We start from the raw sequence: 25,156 nt of genomic DNA, 5'->3' as shown, positions 1-25,156 counted from the left end.
ATAACTTCATACAAGGTAATAAGAATATACAGCCGTTGTCTCTTTCTACTTTATACAGACTTCTGAAAGATATTGGATTTGTTTATAAGAAACGTGGCCGAAGAAGCATCATGGTGGAGCGAGAGGATATTATTCATTGGCGCCATAATTATTTAAGAACTATACGACGTTTGCGAAAAGACCATTGCAATATCATATAATTTGGATGAATCGTGGGTTAATGTTGGCCAATCTATAAATTACGAATGGTGCGATACTACGATACAAAACAGTCGTGATGCTTTTCTCGAAGGTTTAAGTACTGGCTTAAAAGCACCTACTAAACGAGGTCCACGATATGTTTTATTGCTTGTAGGTTTTTCAGGAGGTTTCCTTCCTGGCACACAGCGTGTTTTTCTGGCAAAGAAAAATGATGGCGACTATCACGATGAAATGGATGCCGCATATTTTGAGTCGTGGTTTAAGGAGACATTTATATCAAATTTACCAAATATTGGTCGCAGGAATGTCATTGTAATGGACAATGCATCGTACCACTCCCGTAAAGAGAGATTTCCTAACAATTCCTGGAATAAAGCTGCAATCAAGGAATGGCTAGTGGAAAAAGACATTTTTTTCAAGGAGTGTTATTTGAAATCCGAGCTATTAGAAGCAGAGCGTGCTTTTAAAGATCAATACGATAAGTATCATCTTGATGAGTAAGCTTCACAACATAATGTTTATATTTTAAGGCTTCCTCCATATCACTGCGAATTGAATCCTATAGAAATGGTGTGGAACCAAGTTAAGCGATATGTAGGTACCCATAATACTACTTTTAAAAACGACGAGGTACGCCAGTTGATCGACGACGTTTTCGCACGCGTCACAAAGCAAAATTGGCGCAATTATGTCACTCATGTTGTTGAGAAAACGGAAACTGAGATGTGAACTGCGGACAACCTGCAAGATGACGTAGACCAATTGATAATACACGCGAACACAGGGGAGAGTAGCGAAAGCGAATCCGACATCTCGGATGTAGAGGATGACTTTAGTATAATTAATTGAATATCTGTAAGTAACCTCGATTATTTTACACTGTATAATCAATAAAATGCATTTACCAGTCCAATCAGAGTATGGGCTTTTCGGATATTGGGCTGGGTGCACGGAAATCGAGTTCCCGGAGGTTCCACCCTGTATATTTATAGCTATCAAGAAATGTAATATAAAATATATTTGTTAGTTTAATAAAGTATAAATATAATATAATGTTAAATAACTTACACTATAAACCTTATACCTGCTCATCTGGTCAAGTGTGGGCAAGGAAAACCATTATCCCATATGGAATAACACAAACCATTATGTTTTAACAAGGACAAAAACTGCACTTCAGATTTCCACAAAAAAAAAATTTCATAGTAGGTGTTAAAATTTCGCAGCGATTCAAGTGCGCAACTTGTTTTTTAATAACATCACCGGGATTAAAAAATGTGCAAAGCTTTTTCGCTATTCCCGTTCCTGATAATTTTTCACATATTTATAAAAGAAAAAGTTTTTCTTGGATATTGGGCTGGGTGCACGGAAATCGAGTTACCGGAGGTTCCACCCGGTATATTTATAGCTATCAAGAAATGTAATTTAAAATACATTTTTGTTAGTTTAATAAAGTATACAGTTTTATAATAAAATTCTCGCTAAAAACTTAAGGTCTTTTTATTCAAATTCATGCCTCTTATTTAGTTACTTGAAGGCAATTATTTTATCAATATATTATTTTATATTAAATAACAGAGCCCGGCGTAGAGATCTGGGTACGGTTCTGTTATCTGTTCTGGGACTACCACTTGGACCTGTTTGTATCGCCAAGCACAAGGCGTGAAATCCGGCAATTGTGCATTCCTATATTAGCCGTACTGCACTCTCGGTGTGACATTTTCTTATAGTCGTTGAGATTATTTTTCTAAAGCTACGACACTCAACATTAAAAACACACATATAAAATATAACATTTAAAATAATGGACAATATACATTTTAAAATTTAGTTGGAAAGTTAAAATTTTAAAATTTTGTTAGTGACATCTTTTCATGGTGTTTTTTGACTGATCCATAGAGAACAGAAAAAAACAAAAATAGTGTGATTAAAAAGTAATTAGGAGTTCTTGCTATTATATTAATGGAAGTAGTATCTTAAACCTGTCTTGATAGTATGCAACATGTTTTCTATGCAGGTGTATTACGGTGTGTATATGTAAAAGTAAATCTTTATTTTATTTTTGATGTTTTGTCAGTAAGTAACAATAAATGTTGCTCAATTTATATAGGTCTGACTTTTTATTTATACAAGACGTATTAGATTTTATGAAACACATTTCCAAGAAAACACGTTTTGAATGGTTTTTTTCCTTAGCCAGAATACAGGAATCCTTGAGATATGTTGTAAATATTTACACTTTCTTCTAATTACAGTGTCTTGAAGAAGGAATAAAAGAATTCCGAAAGCTCGACCAAAAGTCAAAAGAGTGTTTCTATAACATCCCGGCCAAACCTACTGACTGCAGCCCTAATAAACTGTGTTGTTTATTTATATCGACAGTCAATAATATCCAGTATTTCTTGTATATATATATACATATATATATATATATATATATATATATATATATATATATATATATATATATATATATATATATATATATATATATATATATATATATATATATATGTATATATATATATATATATATATATATATATATATATATATATATATAAATTTAAAATACATTCAAGGGTTGAATCGCAGAGGTTTGATCGGTCAATAATTGGCAAATAAAAGTCGTCAAGAATACGTTTCGCTTTTATTTTTAAAAGCATCATTAGTTCACTACACATAGAAAAGATCCTAGATTTTTATCCTAGATCCTAGATCTAGAGAAAAGAAAACTTTTCATTTTTTTTATGTGGCATTAAAATATACATACAACTCTTAATGTTCGCTCTTTTTATCACCAGTCCTTATTTTTTAGTAGTAATAAGAGTGACACAGAGTTAGTTTCCATATTCCTCCGAAATGGCTACATCGGTTTTTACGCAATTATATATGTATATTTGGTAGGACTGAGAAATGGTCGATATATATTTTTTGTACCCTTAGATGATAAGGGTAATCCATCATAATTTTTTTTATTTTTTTTTGATGTGGCATTAAAAAATACCATTCTTAATCTTTACCCTTCTATCAGTAACCACGTTTTAATAGCCATATTAGTAATCTGATCATTTTATCCCTGGTCGATAACTGATCAATTATCATTAGACCAGTTCTCCCCACCAGGGGTCGTATTTTCGAATTCATTCGAGCCTATTTCGCATACGAAATTAGAAGAAATTCGCTCGAAATCCAATTTTGTGTATTTTCGAACACTGCGTGTACGAATTTTTTCGTATACGGCGACTCGAATGGGTCTGAACCATTCGAATATCGATGCTCGAATACGATTAAAGTAATTGTTATTTCAGTTGTCATTGGGCCCGTGAAAGTCGGATAAGATTTCTGCTGATCGTTTTTAATCGTTGTTGTATACAATATTTTTACATTGAACTTTGTTTTCAATAGCTGGTTTAAATAATTTTTCAAAGAAAGAGATATAGTTAATGCCCTTGTAGAGGCGGAAATATTAGCGGAACAGAGAGGTAGAGTTTACCATCCCTTTCTTAACCTTCTGGAAAACTATTCTAATGTACAATTTCAAAAATTGTACAGATTAACAAATCCCCTCACACTGAAGTTATTAGGATTAAATGGCTCTTTTTTTGTTCGGCCGACACTGAACTACCATATTTCATGTCCTTTTTTTACTCCTTTGAGCTAATTTACTAAATTGTTTTAGATGACAAAACCGTAAAATATGTTAAGTAAAACTGCCAATTATTCTTCTTTTTTTATATTTGAGTTTTACTTGTTCGAATGTGCAGTGTTGCCGGTGCAAATTCTTCTCGTATACGTATAACATTTCGAAGGACGTTCAAAAATACACATTCAGATTCGTACACGAAATTTTTCAGTCGAGTTTACCCGTATACGAAAAAATTCGATTGAATTCGAAAATACGAGCCCAGGCGTCAACCAGTGTTACTTCTCACCCAGTAAACACCACGGACTAGCGATGAGAACAAAGCCGGTCTCCTATCTCTCTCATACATTAAGCCGTCACTCCGAAAACTCTACAGTTTTCGGCCATTCTTATTGTTTATGAATCGAGCATAGTAGTGACGTTTGCACTTACCATTTTACCTTTTCAGTGTAATTCCCAAATAAATTTATTATTAATTTGTTGAGCCGAGGTCATTCAGCGTGTTTTTTTCGGACAGAGCTCTCCAGTTCAAAAACTATAATTGGACGAGCAATATTGGCGGCAAAAAATACAGATGTCAGTTATCTGAATACTAACATTCTGAATTTTATTGAACAGGAAAGGTTATTTTCGTTCAAATCAGTTGACATATTTTTAAATCAGGATCACATAGTCAACTATCCTACACAGTTTTTGAATCCATTTAATTTTCCTGGGCTAACACCTAAAAATTTACAATTAAAGCAGAATCAATTGTCATCATGCTGCGTAACATAATTCAACCTCAACTGTGCAATGAAACGAGACTGACTATAAAAAGGCGAATGAATAATGATATTAAGGCAATGATTTATTAAGGAAAAATACAAAGGACAGTATGTTCTAATCACGCCTATACCAATGATTCTTACGAACGTACAATTGGATTTTAAACTCTTACAATTTCACGTGCGTTTGGTTTTTGCAATGACAATAAACAAATCACAAAAGCAACCGTTAAAAGTTTGCGGAATTAACTTAAAGTTTCTGTTTTGCGCATGAACAATTATTCGGGCGTCGCAGATAGGCCACAATAGACTTTGTTACAAAGGCTGGGTTGAAAGGACAACTTTAACCTAGGAATGAGCCACAACACAATATACCTCTTACCTCGAGTGTAAGAGTGGGTAAGCTCTCACTCGTATTAAATATAACTTAACCTAAACTTAAATTTTATATAGTGACTAAAATCAAGTTTTTCCTAATATGAGATTATTATGGTCATTTAATTAATCCACAAATTTTTTTTAAACACAAAGTTTTTTAACTAGGTTAATTGCTACATTGTTTTTGGAAAGCTATAATAACGAGAGGTATAATAAAATTAAGAAGATAAAAGATACCCAACTCGACTAAACTTTAATTTCGTTGTTTCACAATTCCTAAAGACAACAGACAGAGTCGACGTGAAACACGAGAAAGCTTTAATTTTTTTGTTTTAAGATTATAATATAAAATACGAGCATTCATCCTACGTGCGTCTTAAGCATTAAATGATATCAAGTGTTAAGTGAAAATCCGTATTCATTAGAAAAGAGGTCTCTTGACTCTAGCCGTCAGAAAAAAATTAGGTTTTTCATTAGTTTTAAAAAGAAGTATATAAACAAGTAAGACATTTACTTGTGGAAGTATTAAAAGGATTTATCAATATAAAAATTAGGTTTGTTGGTACCCCACACTGCTTTTTAACGTTGTAAAAAAAACTAAAAAAATGCATTACATTTTTCACATTCACAACATTTCTGGTAATGTATCAAATTTGATTTAATGTGTATTAGTTAAAAACTGTAAATAGGTATTAAAATACTTAAGTATCGCTGGAATATTATAATTTTATTAATGAAAATTAACAAAGCAGTTTAAATCTTTATTGAAACATAAGTGCAAATCACACTGTATGTCTAAAATCAAACTGTGTTCCGCTTAGTACTACTTATATTTTTTTATTTGTGTGCAATTAAATGCCCAGGTGATTTTAAGGAATAGAGAGCAGTGCACATTTTCTTGTATTCAAGGTTTGTGATTGTTCTGTTGATAATTCTGCGTGCTTGTTCCTCTTCCTCTTCTTTTTTTATATAGACATGACTCTGTCTGTTTTTCAATGTACCTCCAGTAAGTTGTCGTTCCATCGTTTTCGTGGTCTTTCTACTGATCGTCTTCCTATTGGGGAACCGTCTCTTGCCATCTTTATTATTCTATTTGTTGTCATTCGGCTTATAGGATCGTTTCATTCTACTCTTCTATTTCTTACCCAGTTCTTGATGTTCTCCACTTTGCATCTCCGTCGTATTTCTGTGTCCCATAGTGTCTTACCATAAATTTTCTAAGTGTTTTCATCTTTGCTGTTTTAAACATCCTTTTTGTCCTCTCTGTGTTAGGTCTTGTTTCTGACGCGTTAACTGTTTTTTTTTATTTCTCCATATTGTTTTATATAGGCAGCCTGTGGCATTGTTTGTTCTATTCACTTGATCTTCCACTTCAGTTTCGAGCTTTCCGTAGCTAGATAATGTGATGCATAGATTTTTAGACTTCATCACTTGTTCTATTATCTGACCTTCCAGCTCCAATTTACATCTTAATATTCTATCCTTTTTTAGTTCTTACTTTATTATTTCATCCATAATCAGGTTGAACAATAGAAGACTTAGAGAATCTCCCTGTCTGATCCCATTGCCAGCTTCAATAGGGTCGGTTAGTTCTTCTTCTACTTATACTTTTATTTGGTTGTTTTGGTAGATATTTTCGATGGTTTTGATTATTCCTAGAGGTATTTTTCTTGCGTATGTCTAATTAAATGTCACATGATAGCAGTCGTTCGAATAGTTTTGACATACATAGAGTTATTGGTCTATGAGTCTAAATTATTTGGTTGTTTGACAGGTTTTAAAACTATTATTTTGTATAAATTTAGAAGCTACAAAAAATTAAGTAGTTCTTCAAATCGGTTAAATATATACGTCAGCAGTACTAGTGCTTTGCTTGATAGAGTGGAAGTCATAAGTAGTAGCTTTGTGACTCTTTGTGTTGGTTGGTACCATTATGGTTAGGTGAGGGGTAAATGCAGTTGCTACTTATTTAGCGAACGCGTTAGCCTTTTCTCGATCAGTTCGTACCCAATTGGGTTACGTCATCTCCGTTGGGTCTGGTGTATAAAATCCACTTCCCAATGAAACAATCGGCATTTGATAAGCAACATAAATATATTTGCAAGGCGTCGCTTTAATTATTTTTTAAGTGGTCTGATTAGTCTGTTTTATATATTTTTACCAATTTTAAGTTTAGCTCTATGATATTGGTCTCTGGTGACCTTTTTTTTTGATGATTAATCTCATTAGCATCTAGTATAAATTTTTAAATTGCTTCTAGCATCAGATTGAAATTTTTAGCTAGATATGGTGTAGCGTTTTAAATTTGGTGGAATATTTTCGTTTTTCTGTTTGCAAATGAATTTTAAAACGATCAATATATTATGGCATTTTAAGTTGAGATTCTAAAAATCAAGTTTTGGTATTCAGCTGTTTTTGTCTTTCGTCGTTAAAACGCAATAAACTGGAATATTTAAAAGTTGTTTCGAGTCCCCTAATATAATATTGCAAGTCAGGTATACGGTTTTTCTAAGACGTATTAACTGAGAATATTTTTTTTGTCTTTGTTTACATTAATATTCCCCTATTCTCTGTATGTATTGTGAGGTAAAAAATTTCTAGTTAACCAATTTAAAAGTAAATAATCAAGAAGTTTTTTTTGTTGGTTCGTTGCTAAGAACGAGGTCAAAAAAGGGTAGATTGTTTGTTTTAAGTTTGTAGGCAAAAACTAGCTGTGAGACGTAAAGGGAAATTTATTTTGCGTTGAAATTTGTAAAATGTAAGGCATTAGGGGGTCGACATTTAAGCCCCAAGCAGAGCAGACGTGCTACAATGGAGTGAAGCAAGAGATGCCAGAGTAGAAAGATTTTTTTTTGTGTTATGTCTTAAGACCGGTTAAGGTGATAATACTCTCTGCAATATGGCAGTTTAGAACATAGTAATCACCATAAGATTTGTGAACCGGCACTGAAGAAATTTGGAAAATTATCATATAGGATGTCCCCGTTGTCAGCTTGCTTCCTCCACAGAAATTAATTCTACATATCTGGATTGTTCGTCCCTGAGTATGGTCAGTATGGAAGTGGTTGTTTTGGTCCTGTTGGAGAATATGTCCAGATAGGTGTTCCATAGATGTTAACAATTTTTTTTGAAAGTTAAGTGCTAAACAGTGAAATCAAGGTAACATTTAGCATATTAATTTTAAAGTAAAGACAGACATTTTTTTGCTAAAACAATAATTGCTTTCGTTAAAATTTAAAGGAATTGTACTATTTAATAAATTGTAAATTTTATGGTTTAACAGCTGTCATTTTAATTGTTGTTTTTTTATGTAATGTTAACATATGACAGCTAGCTTTGTTCTTTTCGATATTCATTTGTTTTGTTTGTTTAAAAAAAGGTTAATCTCTGTGCGATAACATTTGTAAGTTTCGTAGTATCTCCAACCCCTTTGTAAACGGAGTTTGTAAACGAACACATGTAAGTTTTTTTATTCTGTATTTGGCAACTATTTATATAATATATTTTTTATGCCACTTATATGTTTGATAACTGTTTGTTTGAGACAGAAATAAATGTTTATTCCATTTCTCTGAACTACTTTGTTTGCTTTATTTTAGAATAATCTTCTAACCCTTTTATGTGTTTTTATCTTACGGATATTTTTCCTAAATCCGGCAAGTTTAGGATTCTTCGAAGCGGCGTCCTTTCCTTTCAAATAGCTAGAAGTTCTTTTTCTTGTTGTCCCTATTTGCCAAGTGTCCAGGAGATTTGTGTAAGTACCCCTTTATTTCATTTATTCTGTAGATACCCCAATCCGACCCATTTATTTCAACTTATCCACGACCACAGCTCTCCAACAACCCCCTGAGTGCAGTTCGCATAGTAGTGTTTATTTTGCTTGCCCTATCTTCGCCCCCATAGTCTCAGTCCCCAATTTTCTACCCCATAACCATACCATAAGGTAGGCAATATATATATCGTTACAATGTATATTTAGTTGTTCATTCTTTGTTCGATTCCAGTGTGTTTGATAAATGTGTTCCAGTTTTTTTTGCTGTTATAATTTTACTCATGGGTGACCCACAAATCACCCACAAAATAGTACAAGTACTTTCATTCATTGTCATATAACTGTCCTCTTTCTGTATAAAAATTTTCAATAATTTAACACACATTTCAAAATATATCTCTTTAATAAATATAAATAACTTTAATAATTTAAATAATATAAAACATCACATTTTCTTTCAACAAACAATAACATATACCTTACTCCTATATCTTCTGTTAACATTCCTCCCCTCAAGAAACTTCCTCCTAAGTTGTCAGACAGTTACAATATTGACCGAAAATCACTCATTATCAGTAATACGGCATAGTTTGAACTATGTATCACCAATCACTATATAAAAACTCTTGTACCAGAATGTAAGTAGTATTTTGTTTATTTCTAATTTATTACAATTCAACAGATTTTTTTCTCTTACCAATTTGTGGGTTGTTACTTTGTCTGCTAAAGCAATTTATGCATATTAATAAACACAGACATGTAATATTGGCATAATTACTAAAACCTGTTTTTGATCTATAACTTTTTTGATCCATATCCTTATAAGACAGCAGCCTAATATGGGCTTTTTATAATTTCAACATTTAATTTACTTTGTACCACTGACCTGATGATGCTTTGCAAATTTTAGAAAGCGAAACCGGTCGTCTTAGGTAGTAAAATTAAATTGATTGTGAGTAAGTCTAATTTATTTCTTTTTATTTTTTTTTTAAATGGACTCACACAAGCAACACATTCATGATTTGAATAATACTTAATACTTTCTACTAAATCCGCAACAAAATAATTTGTGATGACCTAAATATGTATATGGTGAAAAAGGAAATAAGAAACGTTACAAAGAAATATTTTTAAAAACTAATAAAATATGACAACAGACAGATTAGACAACTCGCAGAACAGCTAACTAACAGATCAGACAGAAAGAAGCCTACTGTTTAACACTGGACAGATACTCGTTTACGGTTATGTATACATATATTACGTAATATAGTCTTATAATTATCTTAAATTTGCTTAATTCTCATGTAGGGCAGATTGTAAAATAGTTAAGTAAAATAAAAAAATATTTGTAACGAACTAATACAGCGATAAGCTTATAATAGCTTACAACTGATCTTTCGAATTGTAATAAATACTGTATATAAATCAACTTTCTCTCGATATTAATTTTTTTAACTTTATCTCTTAATTCTCGGCTGCCCGTAACTAACTATCATGTCGAGTCCGTTAAAAGGCAATTCCGCAATCGAGCGAACCGCGATAAATCTTCAGTTTTGCGACCAAAAAATTAATAAATCCCCCAGAGGACCTCCTTAATGTCAGATTAAAACTACCTCCATGGACTTACACATAATTTTCAGATCGACCGTGTTGCTGTCCCCGTCTCCTTCGACGTTTGACGCCACACATGAGTAATTTCCCGCCTGGCTGCGGGTCACACCTTGCAGGGCTAACGCCAACGTGCTCATGATCACACCGCCCTTCTGGTTGGCCTGCATCACTTGACCCTGCAAAAAAATAACATTTATCAAATAAATTGTTTTATTCGGCCGGACGCGGGAATTATGGCGACATCTGAGGCATAAAGGCATGGCGTGGTCACTGGGATTGTCTTGTGTGCTGATCTTTATTAATGGCAGAGTGGACAGTTGATATAGAGGATTTTCGGCTGTTGGAATTTTCGGTGAGCGGAAAATCTTTTATGTTTTGTCCGTTGATTGTTGGAGATTGCGTTTTTGGATTTCTTTCTTAATTAAAAGCGTAAAAGGAACAGTCTAAAGTAAGGGTGTTAATGGTGAAGGTCAAATATAATATCAAAACAATTTTATATAAATTTATCGTGGAGAGAATAATAAATCGTGCTGAAATTAGTTAAAGATAGGATAAATAAATTAAATAAACATGTTAATTATGTGCTTATTTAACAGCACCATCGCAACAGCGTATAGATAGGATGTACCAAAAATAATTGAGAATAGGGTGTCTACACATTATAACCCCTTAAAACTAAATAATTTATCTGTCATATATCGTTTAAATTTAAACTTGATAATTAATAGTAAAATTTAATCAAATTAATAATAAAAGGATGTCATTCGAACAAGTACACACCACTCTGTGAATCAGTGTAAAAGTTGGCTGTTTATTGCGGTAAATACCAGTTTTAAAAGTATTTAACCAACAAAAAGTAATTAGTAATTGTTGTGTAGAGTTTTTAATATCAAGAGCTGTAATATTATTCGGTAAGAAATTGTTTATTAATACTTTTCTAACCAAAACATTCAGCTGTGTTGACATTTTTTGTCACATTTGACATAAGCCAGTCCAATCGAGGACTGGTTCGGCGAAGTATTAGCCAGGCAACCAGTACCACAGATATGCGCTACAATTGCTGCCTATCAGTCGAAACTTTATTACAAGAAAACCAAAAATAGTTAATTTTGACTACATGAGTAACAACTTAAATCAATGTTTTCCTACAGTTAGCAACACCATGTCTGGAAACAACATCATCAGTAATAATCCAAATTCATATGCAACTGCTTCTATAACAAAACCCAAACCGAAATATCCCAAAAAAGATCAACCATATTAATACATGCTGAACCAAACTTATTACTACTTGACTACGTCAAAGCCATAGGTAGCATTGTTAACCCCAAAAACATATGCTTTGCCTCAAGAGTTTCCAATAATCGGATATGCATCTACTTAACAAATCCTGAACTTGTCGAACATATTTTAACAGAATACCCTTCGATTACAATCAACTTTGTAGAACTACCCGTAAGAAGACTGGTTATCCCAGCCAAAAGACTAATAATCTCCAACGTCTGTCCATCAATACCTCATCAAATTATAGAAAAACACCTTCAAGATCTAGGTCTTCAACTTGCTTCACCAGTGTCATATATTAGAGCTGGAATCCCCGGTGATGAATTTACGCATATTAAGAGCTTCAGAAGACAGGTATACATTACTCCGACCACAGATAGCCTCGAAATTAAAACTTCATTAATAACTCCATTTGACAATAATTCGTACAGAATATTTCTCTCCACCGACAAAATGGCATATTTTCTATGCCAAAAACATGGACATATAGCAAACAACTGTCAACATCGTACAGAATATTTCTCTTCACCGACAAAATGGCATATTTTCTATGCCAAAAACATGGACATATAGCAAATACCTGTCGACATTTCCCTAGCAATCCTCTCCTAAATGAACAAACGTCCTCAGCTGACCCCATTCCTGCTACCCCAATATTAAACAATATGGACCACCAAACACAACACAAAATACGGTTCCCAGTCAACAGATAAAACATATCAACAGTGTCGATATATCCACCACTTCTATTGCCGCAAACTATGGATTTCTTCCTCCTACCACTGGTCAGAAACGAACTCGTTCTGACTTCAGCTATTCTACCTCTCAAGAAAAAAACACATCTACTAGCTTACTCATCAAAGATATAAAAATGCCTTCACCCGATGCAAAAGTGCATAAAACGCATAAAACTAAAAAATCCAAAAAAGTCGCACCCGATCAATCTAAATTAACTTAATTCTCGTAATTAACGAAGTGAGGCGCGTAATAGAGGGCAAGTCAAGAAAAGTCGCTTCTTTGCCGAATAAAGTATACTATTTTTTCTTCAAACGTAACAATTTTCAACCATAAATATTACAATTCATACGCTATTTTTACTCGAAATTAACTGTGACAACTATCAAAGTCGTCTAGATGTTAGAAATTAAAATAATTAACTCGTCGGTGGGATTTGCGTCTCCCTGGTTACAGTTGTTTGACATTGTTGTTTGCAATTATTAGAGACAGCTTATTGTTGTTGCAACCGCAAGCGCAAATTTAGTGGGAAAATGGAAAACCTAAACGAAATTGAGTCCGCTACTAATGATGCAGTAGCACGTTTGGGGCCTTCCAAGTCCGGAATAAAGTATCGGTTAGCGTACAAGCACTTCCAAGAGTGGTGCGATACAAGAGGAGTACGGCAAGTTACCAAAGACGTTTTACTGGCATATTTTATTATAATGGAAAATGAAAATAAATGGAAATCTTCTACAATGTGGTCACGATACTCTATGATAAAATCCGAGTAAGTTATTAGAAAAAATGTGGATATAAGCAAATTTTTAAAGTTACGTGCCTTTCTGAAAAAAAAACAAGCGAAGGATATACTGCAAAGAAGTCTAAAGTTTTCACTAAAGACGAGTTTGATAAATTTTTGTTTGAAGCACCAGATAAGTTGTATTTAGGATTAAAAAAAAAAATTATATTGCAAAGCATGTAGTATACTCTACTAAATTATAAAAATATTTCAGATTGTTTTGTTAATTGGGGTTACCGGCGCCTGTCGATGCGACGAAATGGTAAAAATGAAGACTGTGGACATTGAGGATAAAAAAAATGTAATAATTATCAAAATCCCAGAGAGTAAAACACGACAAATTAGATCTTTTACGATAATTGGTCAAAACTACATTAAACTTTATAAAAAGTATGCATCACTGTGGCCTGAAAATGTCACAGAAAACCGATTTTTTATCAAGTACCAAAATGGAAAGTGTTACCGAAGCGTCATGGGAATACATTCAATCAGCGCAGTAGCCCAAAAAGTAGCTAGTTATTTAAATTTAAACGATGCAAGCGCATACACGGGTCACTCTTTACGACGAACTTCAGCAACACTTTTAATTGATGGAGGCGGAAATCTAGAATGCCTCAAACGACATGGGGGCTGGAAATCAAGCACGGTTGCCGAAGGATATATAGAGGATTCAATAAGAAATAAGAACGATAATGCTCAAACAATTTTAAACCCTCATGATTCGCCAACATCGGGAATGATTGCTGAAAGTTGTTCTCAACCATCAGTATCATCAACAATTACCAATGCGTATCAAGAGTCGGGAACATTTTTGCACGATTTCAATTTTGAAAATTCCTCATTAACTAATTGTACTTTTAATATTACTATAAATAAAAATGATGTTTAATGACATGTTGTTGTTAATGACATTTGTATTGTTGCTTTGTGACATGTTTCATATTGTTGCCATGACAACATTTTTCCCTCCGCCGTAAAGAAATGGGAAAAAAAAAACTGCTGCCGGTGGAGACATCAAACTTTGACAGGATCAAGTTAGATAAGTAATGTCATCATTATTTGACGTTTGAAGAAAAAAATTATTATAGAAAAACGTATAAATTTAGGATACTCAATTAAATTTTAACATTTTTTAATATTCTCAGTAGATTTTAAAATTTAATTTTATTTAGAATTCTTTCATTAAATTTAAAATTATTAAAATGTATTGAATTAATGCACGAACTTTCATTTTTAACTTTATTGCAGAGAAAATGTACAAAAAATCGTTTTTAATTGTAAGTAAACACTGCTAAACATTTTAAAATTATTTTTAATTCTAGTCATTCATAATTTTGTCAGAAATAAAAATATTTTACTCTCGATTAAAAATCATCTAAATCATTTAACCTAATTCGCCATCAAAAAGAGGTCTTACTGCTTCGTATAGGGTCGCTATCAGCGCACTCAAGCATGTTATGTTACTATAATGCTCCTATAAATAAAGAAAATTTAATTTCAGTTCGAGCTACAACAAGTGTTCGTGATGAGAGATGAAACGTCGAAACAAGTGTAGAACAACGGTGAAGCTCGAATGGAGAGAAAATGCAATCGTCTTTTTTCAACTTCTTTTCTCTACGTAAAAATTGAGAAATATGGTGTTTTTCAATACCATTCAATAGATTCCATTAAGCATGAATTTGCAGTTCACTTAACTCGTCATCCAGGAGAAGTCTCCTGAGCTTTTGTTGCTTCATATGATAAAAAAATATTTAAAACTTATTTAAAAAAAGTAAATGTATTTTACAAATTACCGTCATCATCATTGTATTACGGCCTTAGTTGAGCCTTTATATTCCTAAACTAATATCTCTATTCGGTTATATTCTGTTAAGCTTAATTCCTGTTGACAACACCGATCTTCTTATCATCATTATCTACACTATCCCTTCATCTCAACCTTGGCCTATCTCTTCATCTAGTTCCCCTTAGAATTCGCCAAAAAAATACGTCGTTTAGAATAGCTCTAATTTGTTCTGGGTAAATATTCTGCCACACGCATGTTTCTTATTTTTATTGCAGTGGATATATCTTTAGTTCGACTAATTCTCTATATTTATGTAGTATATTTCACAGTTATATCGGCGATGCCGACGCAAGGTTTTATTTTCATTTGTTAGACCTAGTATTTTCTTCAAGACCTAATTTTTCTCGAATAATAATAGCATATTTTCATCTGTGTTAGGAAGGAATCATGTCTCACAAACGAAAACTAGAGCTGGAACTACTGAGATTTTATGTATGATGATTTTTGTCTTCGTTGTTGGGCAGTGAATTGTAAAGTGTTTGATTATTCCGTTGTAACTTGGTTTATCTCTTTAGATACTATGTTGCTTACGCACCTTAAACTCACGTTCCATGTCTTTAACTTGCGCTGCATATTCCTGCTGCGTTAGAAAGTTCAACGCACATCTCTTTGGATTTATGCGAAGTACGTTTAACAAGGTTCACGCTGTCTGTGTATGCTAATATTTGAAAAAATTTATTTAAGATTGTACCTTGGTACAATTATAAGCTTTGGATTTTGTTCAAGGGCGGCAGTATTAAAAATGAGGAATCCCAGCATTATCCTGTCTTACTCTTTACTGAATTATTCATAGTAGGTATTTTGGATTTTTACTTTGCATGTAACTTTTGGCATTGCTATTGTTACTTATCTTATCAGTTTAACAATAATTCCAAAGTGTTGCATTGCTTCATATACCTTACTTTGTGCAACGCTATCATAAGCTGCATTGAAATTTACAAAAAGGTGAAAGGAGTCGATATCAAATTCTCTGATTTTTTCAAGATCGATCTTCATCTTAATACAAAAATCTGGTTTTCTGTGGACTGTTCAGATCTAAATCTACTTTGATATTCGCCAAGAATTTCCTGATTGTACGGGCTCAGACTTATGTAAATTATATTGCAGTGTATCTTATACATCGTGTTTAAAACTTGTATGCCTTTGTAATTATCTAATTTAAGCTGTTCATCGCCTTTCTTGTGTAGTGGTCATAGCGAACCAATGTTCCATTCCTCAGGAATTTCCTGTTTTTACCATACTCCTGCTATAATCTCTTGGACTTGCTTCATTAGTTGCTCATCCCAAATCAGATTTGCTGGAACTTCATCTATCTGGTGTTTTGTTGTTTTTCATTTTTTTGATAGTTTAAATTTTTTGTTGTAAAGATGGTGAATTGAATTTGTTCTCATTTTTATCAGAGCTTAGTTATACGGGAGAATTAACGTTATCGTCATCAGTGCATAACATATTTATAAAATGCTAAATCCATCTCATAAGGATGTTATCTTTAGTAGCTGCTATGTTTCTATCGCTGTCTCTATATAATTATTTTAGTCTCGGTTTCAATTCTTTTTTGTGTCGTTTATATTTCTGTAATACAGTTTCATGTAATGTGGTTTTTAAGGGTTTCCAACTCTTTCATCATTTTAGTCTCACATTTTCTTTTAGTTTTTTTTTTGTATTTTTTTCTCTATTCTGAGCCTCTTGTTGGGTTTAACCGTTGCTTGCATTTATTTTTCTTTATTGTATGACTATGTATGTATCAAATAAACCTACCTTTCTTTGAAACGTTCTCCTTTCTGGTATATGATTGCTATAGATATTATTACTTCTATACATACATACAGTTCGTTCGCTGTATCTTTGCACATGTATGAAATCATTCAAGAACTATTTTTAAATTTTGTCTCATTTCTACTCACAGAATATAAAATGTTGAAATTAAGCCACTTGTCCAACATTAAATAATACATCAGACAAAGACAGTAATATAACAACAGTCTGTGATAAATTCTCATCACTGAACCTGCTTATTGTCAACTTCACAGCGTTGTGGTGTTTACAAAAATTATATTCATATTGTTTAATTTTCCATTACACTTTTGTGCCTTGAGTTTATAAATTTTCTCAAAAGGAGTTGTTATAACGACTAACTGTTCACTTAGTGTTGGATTCCTTGATGTAAGTATAAATTTTGCAGTTAAATTTTCTAACCTTTAATTTGACGTATCAATTTTTAATCTGGCTAAAACTTTGTCTAACGGATCGATATAAAACATTATTTGTTGTCATAATTATCAAACAAATATCAAACAGAATATTTTTTCAAGGTTTTTATTTTTAGAATATGCCTGGAAATACATTAAATTCTCAATCTCAGCAACTTATGCTGAATTTGTATGGATATTTTGAGTTGGAAAAAAGGAACGGAGGACGCTTATTAGCATATTTGGCTTGTATTCAAGAGGTATTGTAATAAATTGTATGTTGTTTAATTATTTACCTATCATGAAATTGTTTTTAATTTAAGAGGGTAGCTGCTGCCTTGAAAATATCACGGCGTCCAAGGCAAAAGTCCAGGCAAAAGTAGACGTCGTCGTAAAAGCAAGACAACTGATCTGCCTGAAGAAACTAAAATGGCAATATGAAACACAGTGTACAACATGTACCTACAAAGTAAGTATGAGTTGATCGATCTGGTTTATACCCCAGCCAATAGATGTTTCACATCAAAATTAACACTTCTGAAATAAAGTTTCACTATTATTACTAGTTTTTATTTTTTCTTATAGAAAAGTATGTTAGTCTACAAAGTTTGAAATGTGAATTAGAGGAAAAAGAAGTTGTTACTATAGGAAAACCTTCTTGAGCATTGTACTGAGAGATATAGGATTTAAATATAAAAAGGATGACAATCGAAGATCATTATTCGAATGAACTAATATTGCTGCTTTAAGAGCAAAATTCGTTCGTAAGTACTTTGAAAACCTGGAAAGTGTTCATCCAAGAGAACTTTTTTTTTGATGAAACATGAATTTATTCAAAAGGAAATAAAACAACTTCCTGGAAAGACACTAATAGCAAAAGTGTACATAAACCAGAAGGTTTTGTGTGTACATAAACCAGAAAATCCTGGAGATAGCTCGGATTCTGAAAGTGAGGGAAATATATAATTTTGATATTTTGTTTTTTTTTTCTATTTATTTTAATAATTTAGTCATTTAGTCATATTATTTGTGGAAATAGGTTGTAACAAAGTAATTGATCCATTATTTAGGTTAAAAAAAATTAAACCTTTTACACATAACTTTCCACACTTTATTTTGGAAACTACATAGAAGTTCGATACACAAGTAAAAAAAAATGATAAAAACCAGCTAGTATAAAAAATAAATACTAAGTCTCTAGGTATGCGACATAAAGAAAGTCCTATTATTTTAGCCTAATAGATTGAGCACTAATTTATAACACCCTTTAAATTTTCTACAAATTAATGTATTTTCGAAATTTTTCATTGTTTTTATTGTTTTTTTTTTGTAAAGTTTAATTAATTTTTTTGTGTTAGTAACTTAGTTCGAAAAGCATGCACAAGAGTTTTTTATCTTTTAGGGCATTTTCTTATGCTTAAGCTTAAAAATTGAATGTCATATGTATAAGATGTAAATTTGTAAACGATGTTTAATATTGTATTTTGAATGAAAACTTTTTTTCATCCAGTAACTGGCTTCAGCTGTTGGCTGCTTTGGTGTATAAATAAATATGAAAATTTAAGCTGTTTGATCTTGGGTCCATCTTTCTCGACAACAGTATTTCAAATAGAGCGTTTCTTCCAATAATCATAATAACGTTGAATATGTAGAAAACTCAAAATTACGTTCAAAACAATTCTATAATGAGTTTTTAACATCCAGTACAATAAATAATCAAAAACAGTCACTATAAATACGTTTAACGGGATATTAAACATTTCCTAATTATTTCATGAATCTAGAAAAGACTTACGTTTGATTTAAACGCTTTGATTTAATTCGCACAACTATGATGCGCAAAGACAGCGAACGGAGTTGTACATTCCGTTTATCACTTACTGTGGGTTCGGTAGCTCATTGAATTGTTGCTGGGATCTCTCCATAATATATGTCCCTCAAAAATATTTTTGGTTTGTTAAGATTAGTATATTTAATTGTTAAGCCAAGCATTTATATCATCTATTATTTTAATTTTAATTAGTTTAACCTACATTTACAAATTCTGATAATTTGCTTATGGCATTATTATACAAAATAATGTTTTCTCGGAAGTAATATCACAAGAGTATTTGATTAGTGTTTGCATACTATACCTGACTCGCTAAATTGGTGACATATACATGATATAGATTGTATCTTATGATGTAGCATCTCGCTTCGAACTTATTAAGGGTTATTAGAGTAACGAATAGTATGTAAACAATATCCAAGACAACAAACAGAAAAGGGAAATTTGTAAGTATATCGTATATGAAACAAAAATATTCGATTTATAAATTACGGAATGGAATGCAAGAAATTCTAAACAATTTGATTTCTTGGCCTAATTTACCTAATTTAAATATTTACAAAATAACAGTTAATAATTGTGATTATAATAAATAAGGATATAGGCCATATCCTCCTCAACAACTTTGACGATTATAATAAACATACCCTTTTTAACAAAATTCTTAACCCTAGAAGGACCAAGAGTGGATAAAAAGTATCCAGAACATTGCATTTAATACGATTTTCTAAATACTTTTGTTCCTAAAAATCTCAAATAATTAATAGTTGTCGGTATACTACTGCGCTATTAGGTGTCATAATTAGCATTAGCATTTTCTCTTAAGTTTATAAAAACTTTACGGAGGACTATAAATAACCCACCTTGGTCCATTACGGAACTGACAGTTATCTAGGCTAATTGGTAGTTTACGGATGACAACGTCATAAAAACGAGTAAACAGTAGAGAGTTTTTGTGCAAGCAAATACGTATACGTAACGTATCTTTTTGACATATAAGCATGCGCATTAATGGTTGAACTAACGTATCTAGATACGTATTACCTAACGTAACGGACTGGTACGTTACGTTCATACGCATCCCTATCGAGCCGAAGGTAACCGAATGCGCAAGGGAATCTTACCCGATTACCAAAATTTCAATATCCACATTTCATGAGCACACGTGGTACGTGTATTTTTACATTTGTGGTTAAGTATATTTGTTTTGATTTTTATAAATAATGGAAAGCAGTAGAAAACTACTTCACTTCAGCAATGGAGATGATTTGTTCTTGTTGAAGGAAGTCGTAGGCTAGAACCCTAACGACCATCGAGAAAGGTGGAATTTAATTCAAATTCCATTCAAATTCAAAAAAATATTTTTAACGGTATCAAAATTAAAAAGGCCGTATAGTCGTGCAAGATGTGAAGAAAAAGGGCATCTTCTATGTCTTCGTCTTCTTCATCATCAATAAAGGCACCTACATTTAATATCGCGTGCATCTCAAAAATTAAAAATTGTTCAAAAAAATATTTGTTTTTTATTTTGAATATCAAAAATAGGGTTAAATGACAAGGACAAGACTGGCACTGACAATTTATTAGTTAATCACTATTCCGATTCACTTCACTAAAAAAGTGTTGTGCCAACGTAAAAAACCGTAATATTTTAGTTTTTTAGTCCATCGAAAAATTTAGTGGACTGACAGAAAACAACTGACTGACGTGTTCTCCGGAAGACGGGCCCATAAGCCTCTAGCCCCTTATTCTAACCACATCATCAATTCTTTGTAAGAATCGCTGCTACAATTATTTCTAGTTTGGAAAGTGTTAATGTATCGGTGTAAACAAACTGGCAGGAAGTAAATGCATATTTAATAATTTTCATTCAAAAGCTGATGATAAGTAGAGGTCGAGGTGTTTTTTAGAAAAATGAAGCAAATCTGTACTACAATAAAGGTTTTAAACGTAAACTGAATGAATAGCTAATCTATAAGCTTTATAACATTTTAATTTACTAATTATTTAACTTAATGACATATATATTGACATTTTAACATATAAAGACATCGGTTAGCAGCATATTAGTAAGCAGGATTGCCTGGGGTAGCTAAAAGTTTGATTGCTACTGTATACTTAAGAATTTCTACATGTTTGTTAATTGACCAACCCACGGATATTTCCTTAATACTTAAACAATGTTTTAATTTTTTATACAGAATTTGCTGGGTCTATATAGTTCAAATATCCTTTAAATAAAAGGTTATTTCTACATCTCTAATATTATTTGCGCATTCCAAAATATGTTTATTTTTTTTTGTTCTAGTTGAGGTATACTAATGAATTTTTGAACATTTTAACCAACTTTTAATAAAATTATCGACTTTTTATAAGCCGTGTAAGAGTATCTTTATTTTTAAAGGAACGATTAAAACTTAAAAATAAGATTTAAATCGTATAAAGTTGGGCCAATAAATTCAGCTATACAATTTTGAAAGTAATATGTATTGCATATCCTTTCTAGAATAAACAACAACATAGGCAAATATATTGAGAACAAGAGCCAAAAGAAAAAGCACTTGCACAGTGATGTACACTGCCCAAAAAATTACATCGTTCAAACTAGTAGAACTTAAAACACAAAAGGGCTTTCAATAAAATAAAAACAGAGTCTACGTACGCACTTCACCTTCTAGACCATAATAATTATTTTAATGATCAATTCCATTCACATTCAAAATAAAGGGCTTTCTTTATTAGAATCTATAGAAATTAACAAATTAAAAAATATAGACATAATCCTGGATGACCAAGTTAACACAAACAGTTCTCCCCTCTACATCTTATTTAGTTGTAGTCTATTAAGTGTAAAAGCATTTCAAAAATAGATCACCTGAGAAAGGCACTTTGCCGAAACATCCGTAGGGATAATAAATTACAATAAATTTTGTAGAAGTCATGAAAACATAGGTTTTCAGTGTTTTATTGTTTAGATAATTCTGTTTTGTTTAGCCAACACAATCCCTTCAAGTTTTTTCCAAATAGTTATAGGAGCAACTATATGGAGCGTAACTGCATTCCATACATGATCTATGATATTCACCTACGTCCTTAAGAAGTGGACTCTTTAACAAAAGATGGTGCGGAAAATGGAAGAATACCCAGATTAAAAATACCAGAGTCTGATTATATTCCAATTTTTCGAAAGGAACTTAAGGAAAAGTGGCAGATAAAATATAAATGTGGAGATAAAGGACAATTTTTTAAGAATATAAAACCAAAAATAAGAGACAAACCATGGTTTGAGAATACATGTAATCGTTCAATTATTCGGATAGTAAGGCGAATGTGCTGCAATCATGCACTATTTCCAGCGTATAGACATAAAATAGGTTTGTTAGGTAATAATAAATGTCTATGTGATAAAATTACCGACTTAAAACATAATCTTTTAGAATGCCCGTTAAAAAATAGAAATTGATAAGTTTTATCAAAATTTAATATCTTCAAAAATGAAATTTGCAATAAATGTTTCAAATCTATTGACAGTAGAGGATAATTATAGTATCTACATCATAATATATATCAGTATGTAAAATCTACTAATATTACTTTGTAAGCAGTATTGCGACATATGAATAAATTTGCCTAAAACGAAAAAAAAAAACAAAAAAAAAACCAAAAAAAATCAAACCAATAAATGAATAATATTAAACAATAAAAAAGTAGTAATAATAAAAAGAAATTAACAATAAAAATAAAAGAAGAGTTACAATGTTTTATATACTGATATAAAAAAAACAATAAAAATGAAAATAAGTAACCAAAATATTTAGGCATTTACTAACACACTAAAAATAATGTATCCGAATTTAACATGTATATAATATTAATATGTTTATAATATAAACAGTGGAAATGGATAATAAAACTATGAGAAAACATGACTGGCCTTTTGGCTTTGCCAGTGCCATTCTCCTTTATGTGCCGTCTTCTACCGAAGGTTGGCGACCATCAAACGATAGGTTTCTCTGTTTTGTGCCGCATGTATTATGTTCGCAGCTTCTGGTATTTGAAACCATTCTCTCAAGTATCTCAGCCAGGATTTCTTCTTTCTGCCCAAACCTCTTCTACCTTCAATCTTGCCTTCCACGATAAGCTGTAGCATACTGTACTTATCATTACGGAACACATGGCCCAGGTATGACGCTTTCCTCCTTTCAACAGTTGTTAAAAATTCTACCGCTTTACCCATTCGTCTTAATACCTCTGTGTTGGTCACTCTGTCTGTCCAAGGTACTCTCAGTATACGTCGATACAGCCACATTTCTAGAGCCGCTAACTTATTTATAGTTACTGCTGTTAACGTCCACCCTTTAACTCCGTAAAGTAGCGTAGAGAGTAGGTAGCATTTCGTGGCGCGCCATCGGAGGTTAATGCTTAGGTGGCGGTAGCTTAAGAGATTTCTCATTTTGATGAATTTGGATCTTGCTATTTCAATTCGGATCTTAATCTCTACATCTGGGTCCCACTTATCATTTACTGTATATCCCAGATATTTAAATCTGTGTACTCTTTCAATACGTTCGGCTTCAATATTCAGGTCGATATGTTGAATGCTCTTTTTACTGATCACCATAAATTTAGGTTTCTTTCTATTGATCTTCAGCCCAAATTGGTTGCCAGTTGTATTTACTCTATTTAGCATCATCTGTAAATCTTTGATGTTATTGGCCAGTATAACATTATCATCTGCATATCAAAAATTACTTATTGGTACGCCATTAATCTTGATGCCCTCGTTGTACTCTTCCAGTGACTCTAGAAATATTTGTTCCGTGTACAGGTTGAAAAGCAGTGGCGAAAGAATACAGCCCTGTCTAACCCCTCTCGAAATGATTACGTTTTCACTTACCATAATATGTCCCATTCTTCATGTGGGCTGTTTGATTCCAATATAGATTTTTTATAATCTGGATGTCCTTAGTGTCAAGTCCTGTAAGATGTAATAGTTCTATGAGTTTGTCATGTTTGATAGTATCGAATGCTTTCTCATAGTCGAAAAAACAGGCGTATACATCTTTCTGTTGATCCAGACATTTTTGAATCAAGACTTGTATTGCAACGAGCGGCTCTCGAGTTCCAAAACCGCATCTAAAACCGAACTGTGTTTTACTTATGCTGTGTTCTAATTTTGCTCGTATTCTGGAATAGATAATACGCAAGAATACTTTAAGGGTGTGACTCATTAAACTTATAAGGCGATATTCACTACACGTCTTCGATTTCTTGGGAAGGGGCACAAATGTAGATTTCAACCAGTCCGATGGAATGTGCCATTAGCTTAGCCAGTGTCATTAACATAGAAAAAAAAAACCTACGACCCTACGACCCTTAAGGTGGCCATTATTTAACCTGTATATTCACTTTACGAATGTAGGTCACTATTTAAAAAACACTGTGATCTAACATTTTCTAGCATAAAGAAGAACTGGTCACTTCTTCTAGCATATATAGAGCAACGACACAGAACGATAACTCAGCATTATTATCTATAATACCAATTGCGTTCCTTGATGTTCTCAGCGCCGGTACCAACCTAAACTAAATGCTTTACAAGACATAGCTGATCTATTTTTAATTGTCTCTTCAGTAATAAGAAACGAGATTACAAGTAGTAATAAAACTAAAAAAAATGCAGAATACTAGCTGTATTCGCTAATAATTTTGTAATCTATTTATTACAACCCAGGATTTTACAGAATCGAATGATTGTTTGAAATCAGCGAGCTTTATAAATAGCGGTAAATAAATGACTAATCAAAATTTGCGATTAGTATGGTGATTACTATTTTAGTCAGTCATTTGAACGGTTGCAGAAAATTGGGAAACAATATCCGTCTATACAGTTTCATGGATCTATCACGTATATCTTTATATTTTTATGTATAATTTAAACTATGAATTATATTATAAGAGTATCCTTTATTATCTACTTGTTTATTAGAATATAAAGGAAAATGATGTTATAATCTTTCATTTATCTTTTAATATTTCTTCAGTCATATCATCTTGTCTACGGGCTCTATTGTTATTTATCTTCTCAGTATTATTAAGTTATACTTGATAA

At 32.2% G+C, this 25,156-nt stretch overlaps 1 protein-coding gene and 1 long non-coding RNA gene across 2 annotated transcripts in view; one reads left to right on the top strand and one right to left on the bottom strand.

Moving 5' to 3' along the window:
- LOC140444316 (nephrin-like) overlaps positions 1 to 25,156 on the bottom strand; it is a 368,578-nt gene that overhangs the window by 114,295 nt on the left and 229,127 nt on the right. The window contains exon 6 of the mRNA XM_072536066.1: positions 10,395 to 10,554. Within this exon, the coding sequence (XP_072392167.1) occupies positions 10,395 to 10,554 (160 nt within the window). The remainder of the gene's footprint in view (positions 1 to 10,394; positions 10,555 to 25,156) is intronic.
- Positions 17,072 to 17,647, top strand: LOC140442642 (uncharacterized). Its single transcript, XR_011951092.1, has 3 exons — positions 17,072 to 17,187; positions 17,351 to 17,473; positions 17,537 to 17,647. It is a non-coding gene; the product is annotated as an uncharacterized lncRNA (long non-coding RNA).

Source organism: Diabrotica undecimpunctata, chromosome 6, assembly GCF_040954645.1.
Source record: "Diabrotica undecimpunctata isolate CICGRU chromosome 6, icDiaUnde3, whole genome shotgun sequence".
NCBI lineage: Eukaryota > Metazoa > Arthropoda > Insecta > Coleoptera > Chrysomelidae > Diabrotica > Diabrotica undecimpunctata.
Note: the sequence above shows the minus strand (reverse complement) of the source record. Positions and strands in the feature narration are given on the sequence as shown.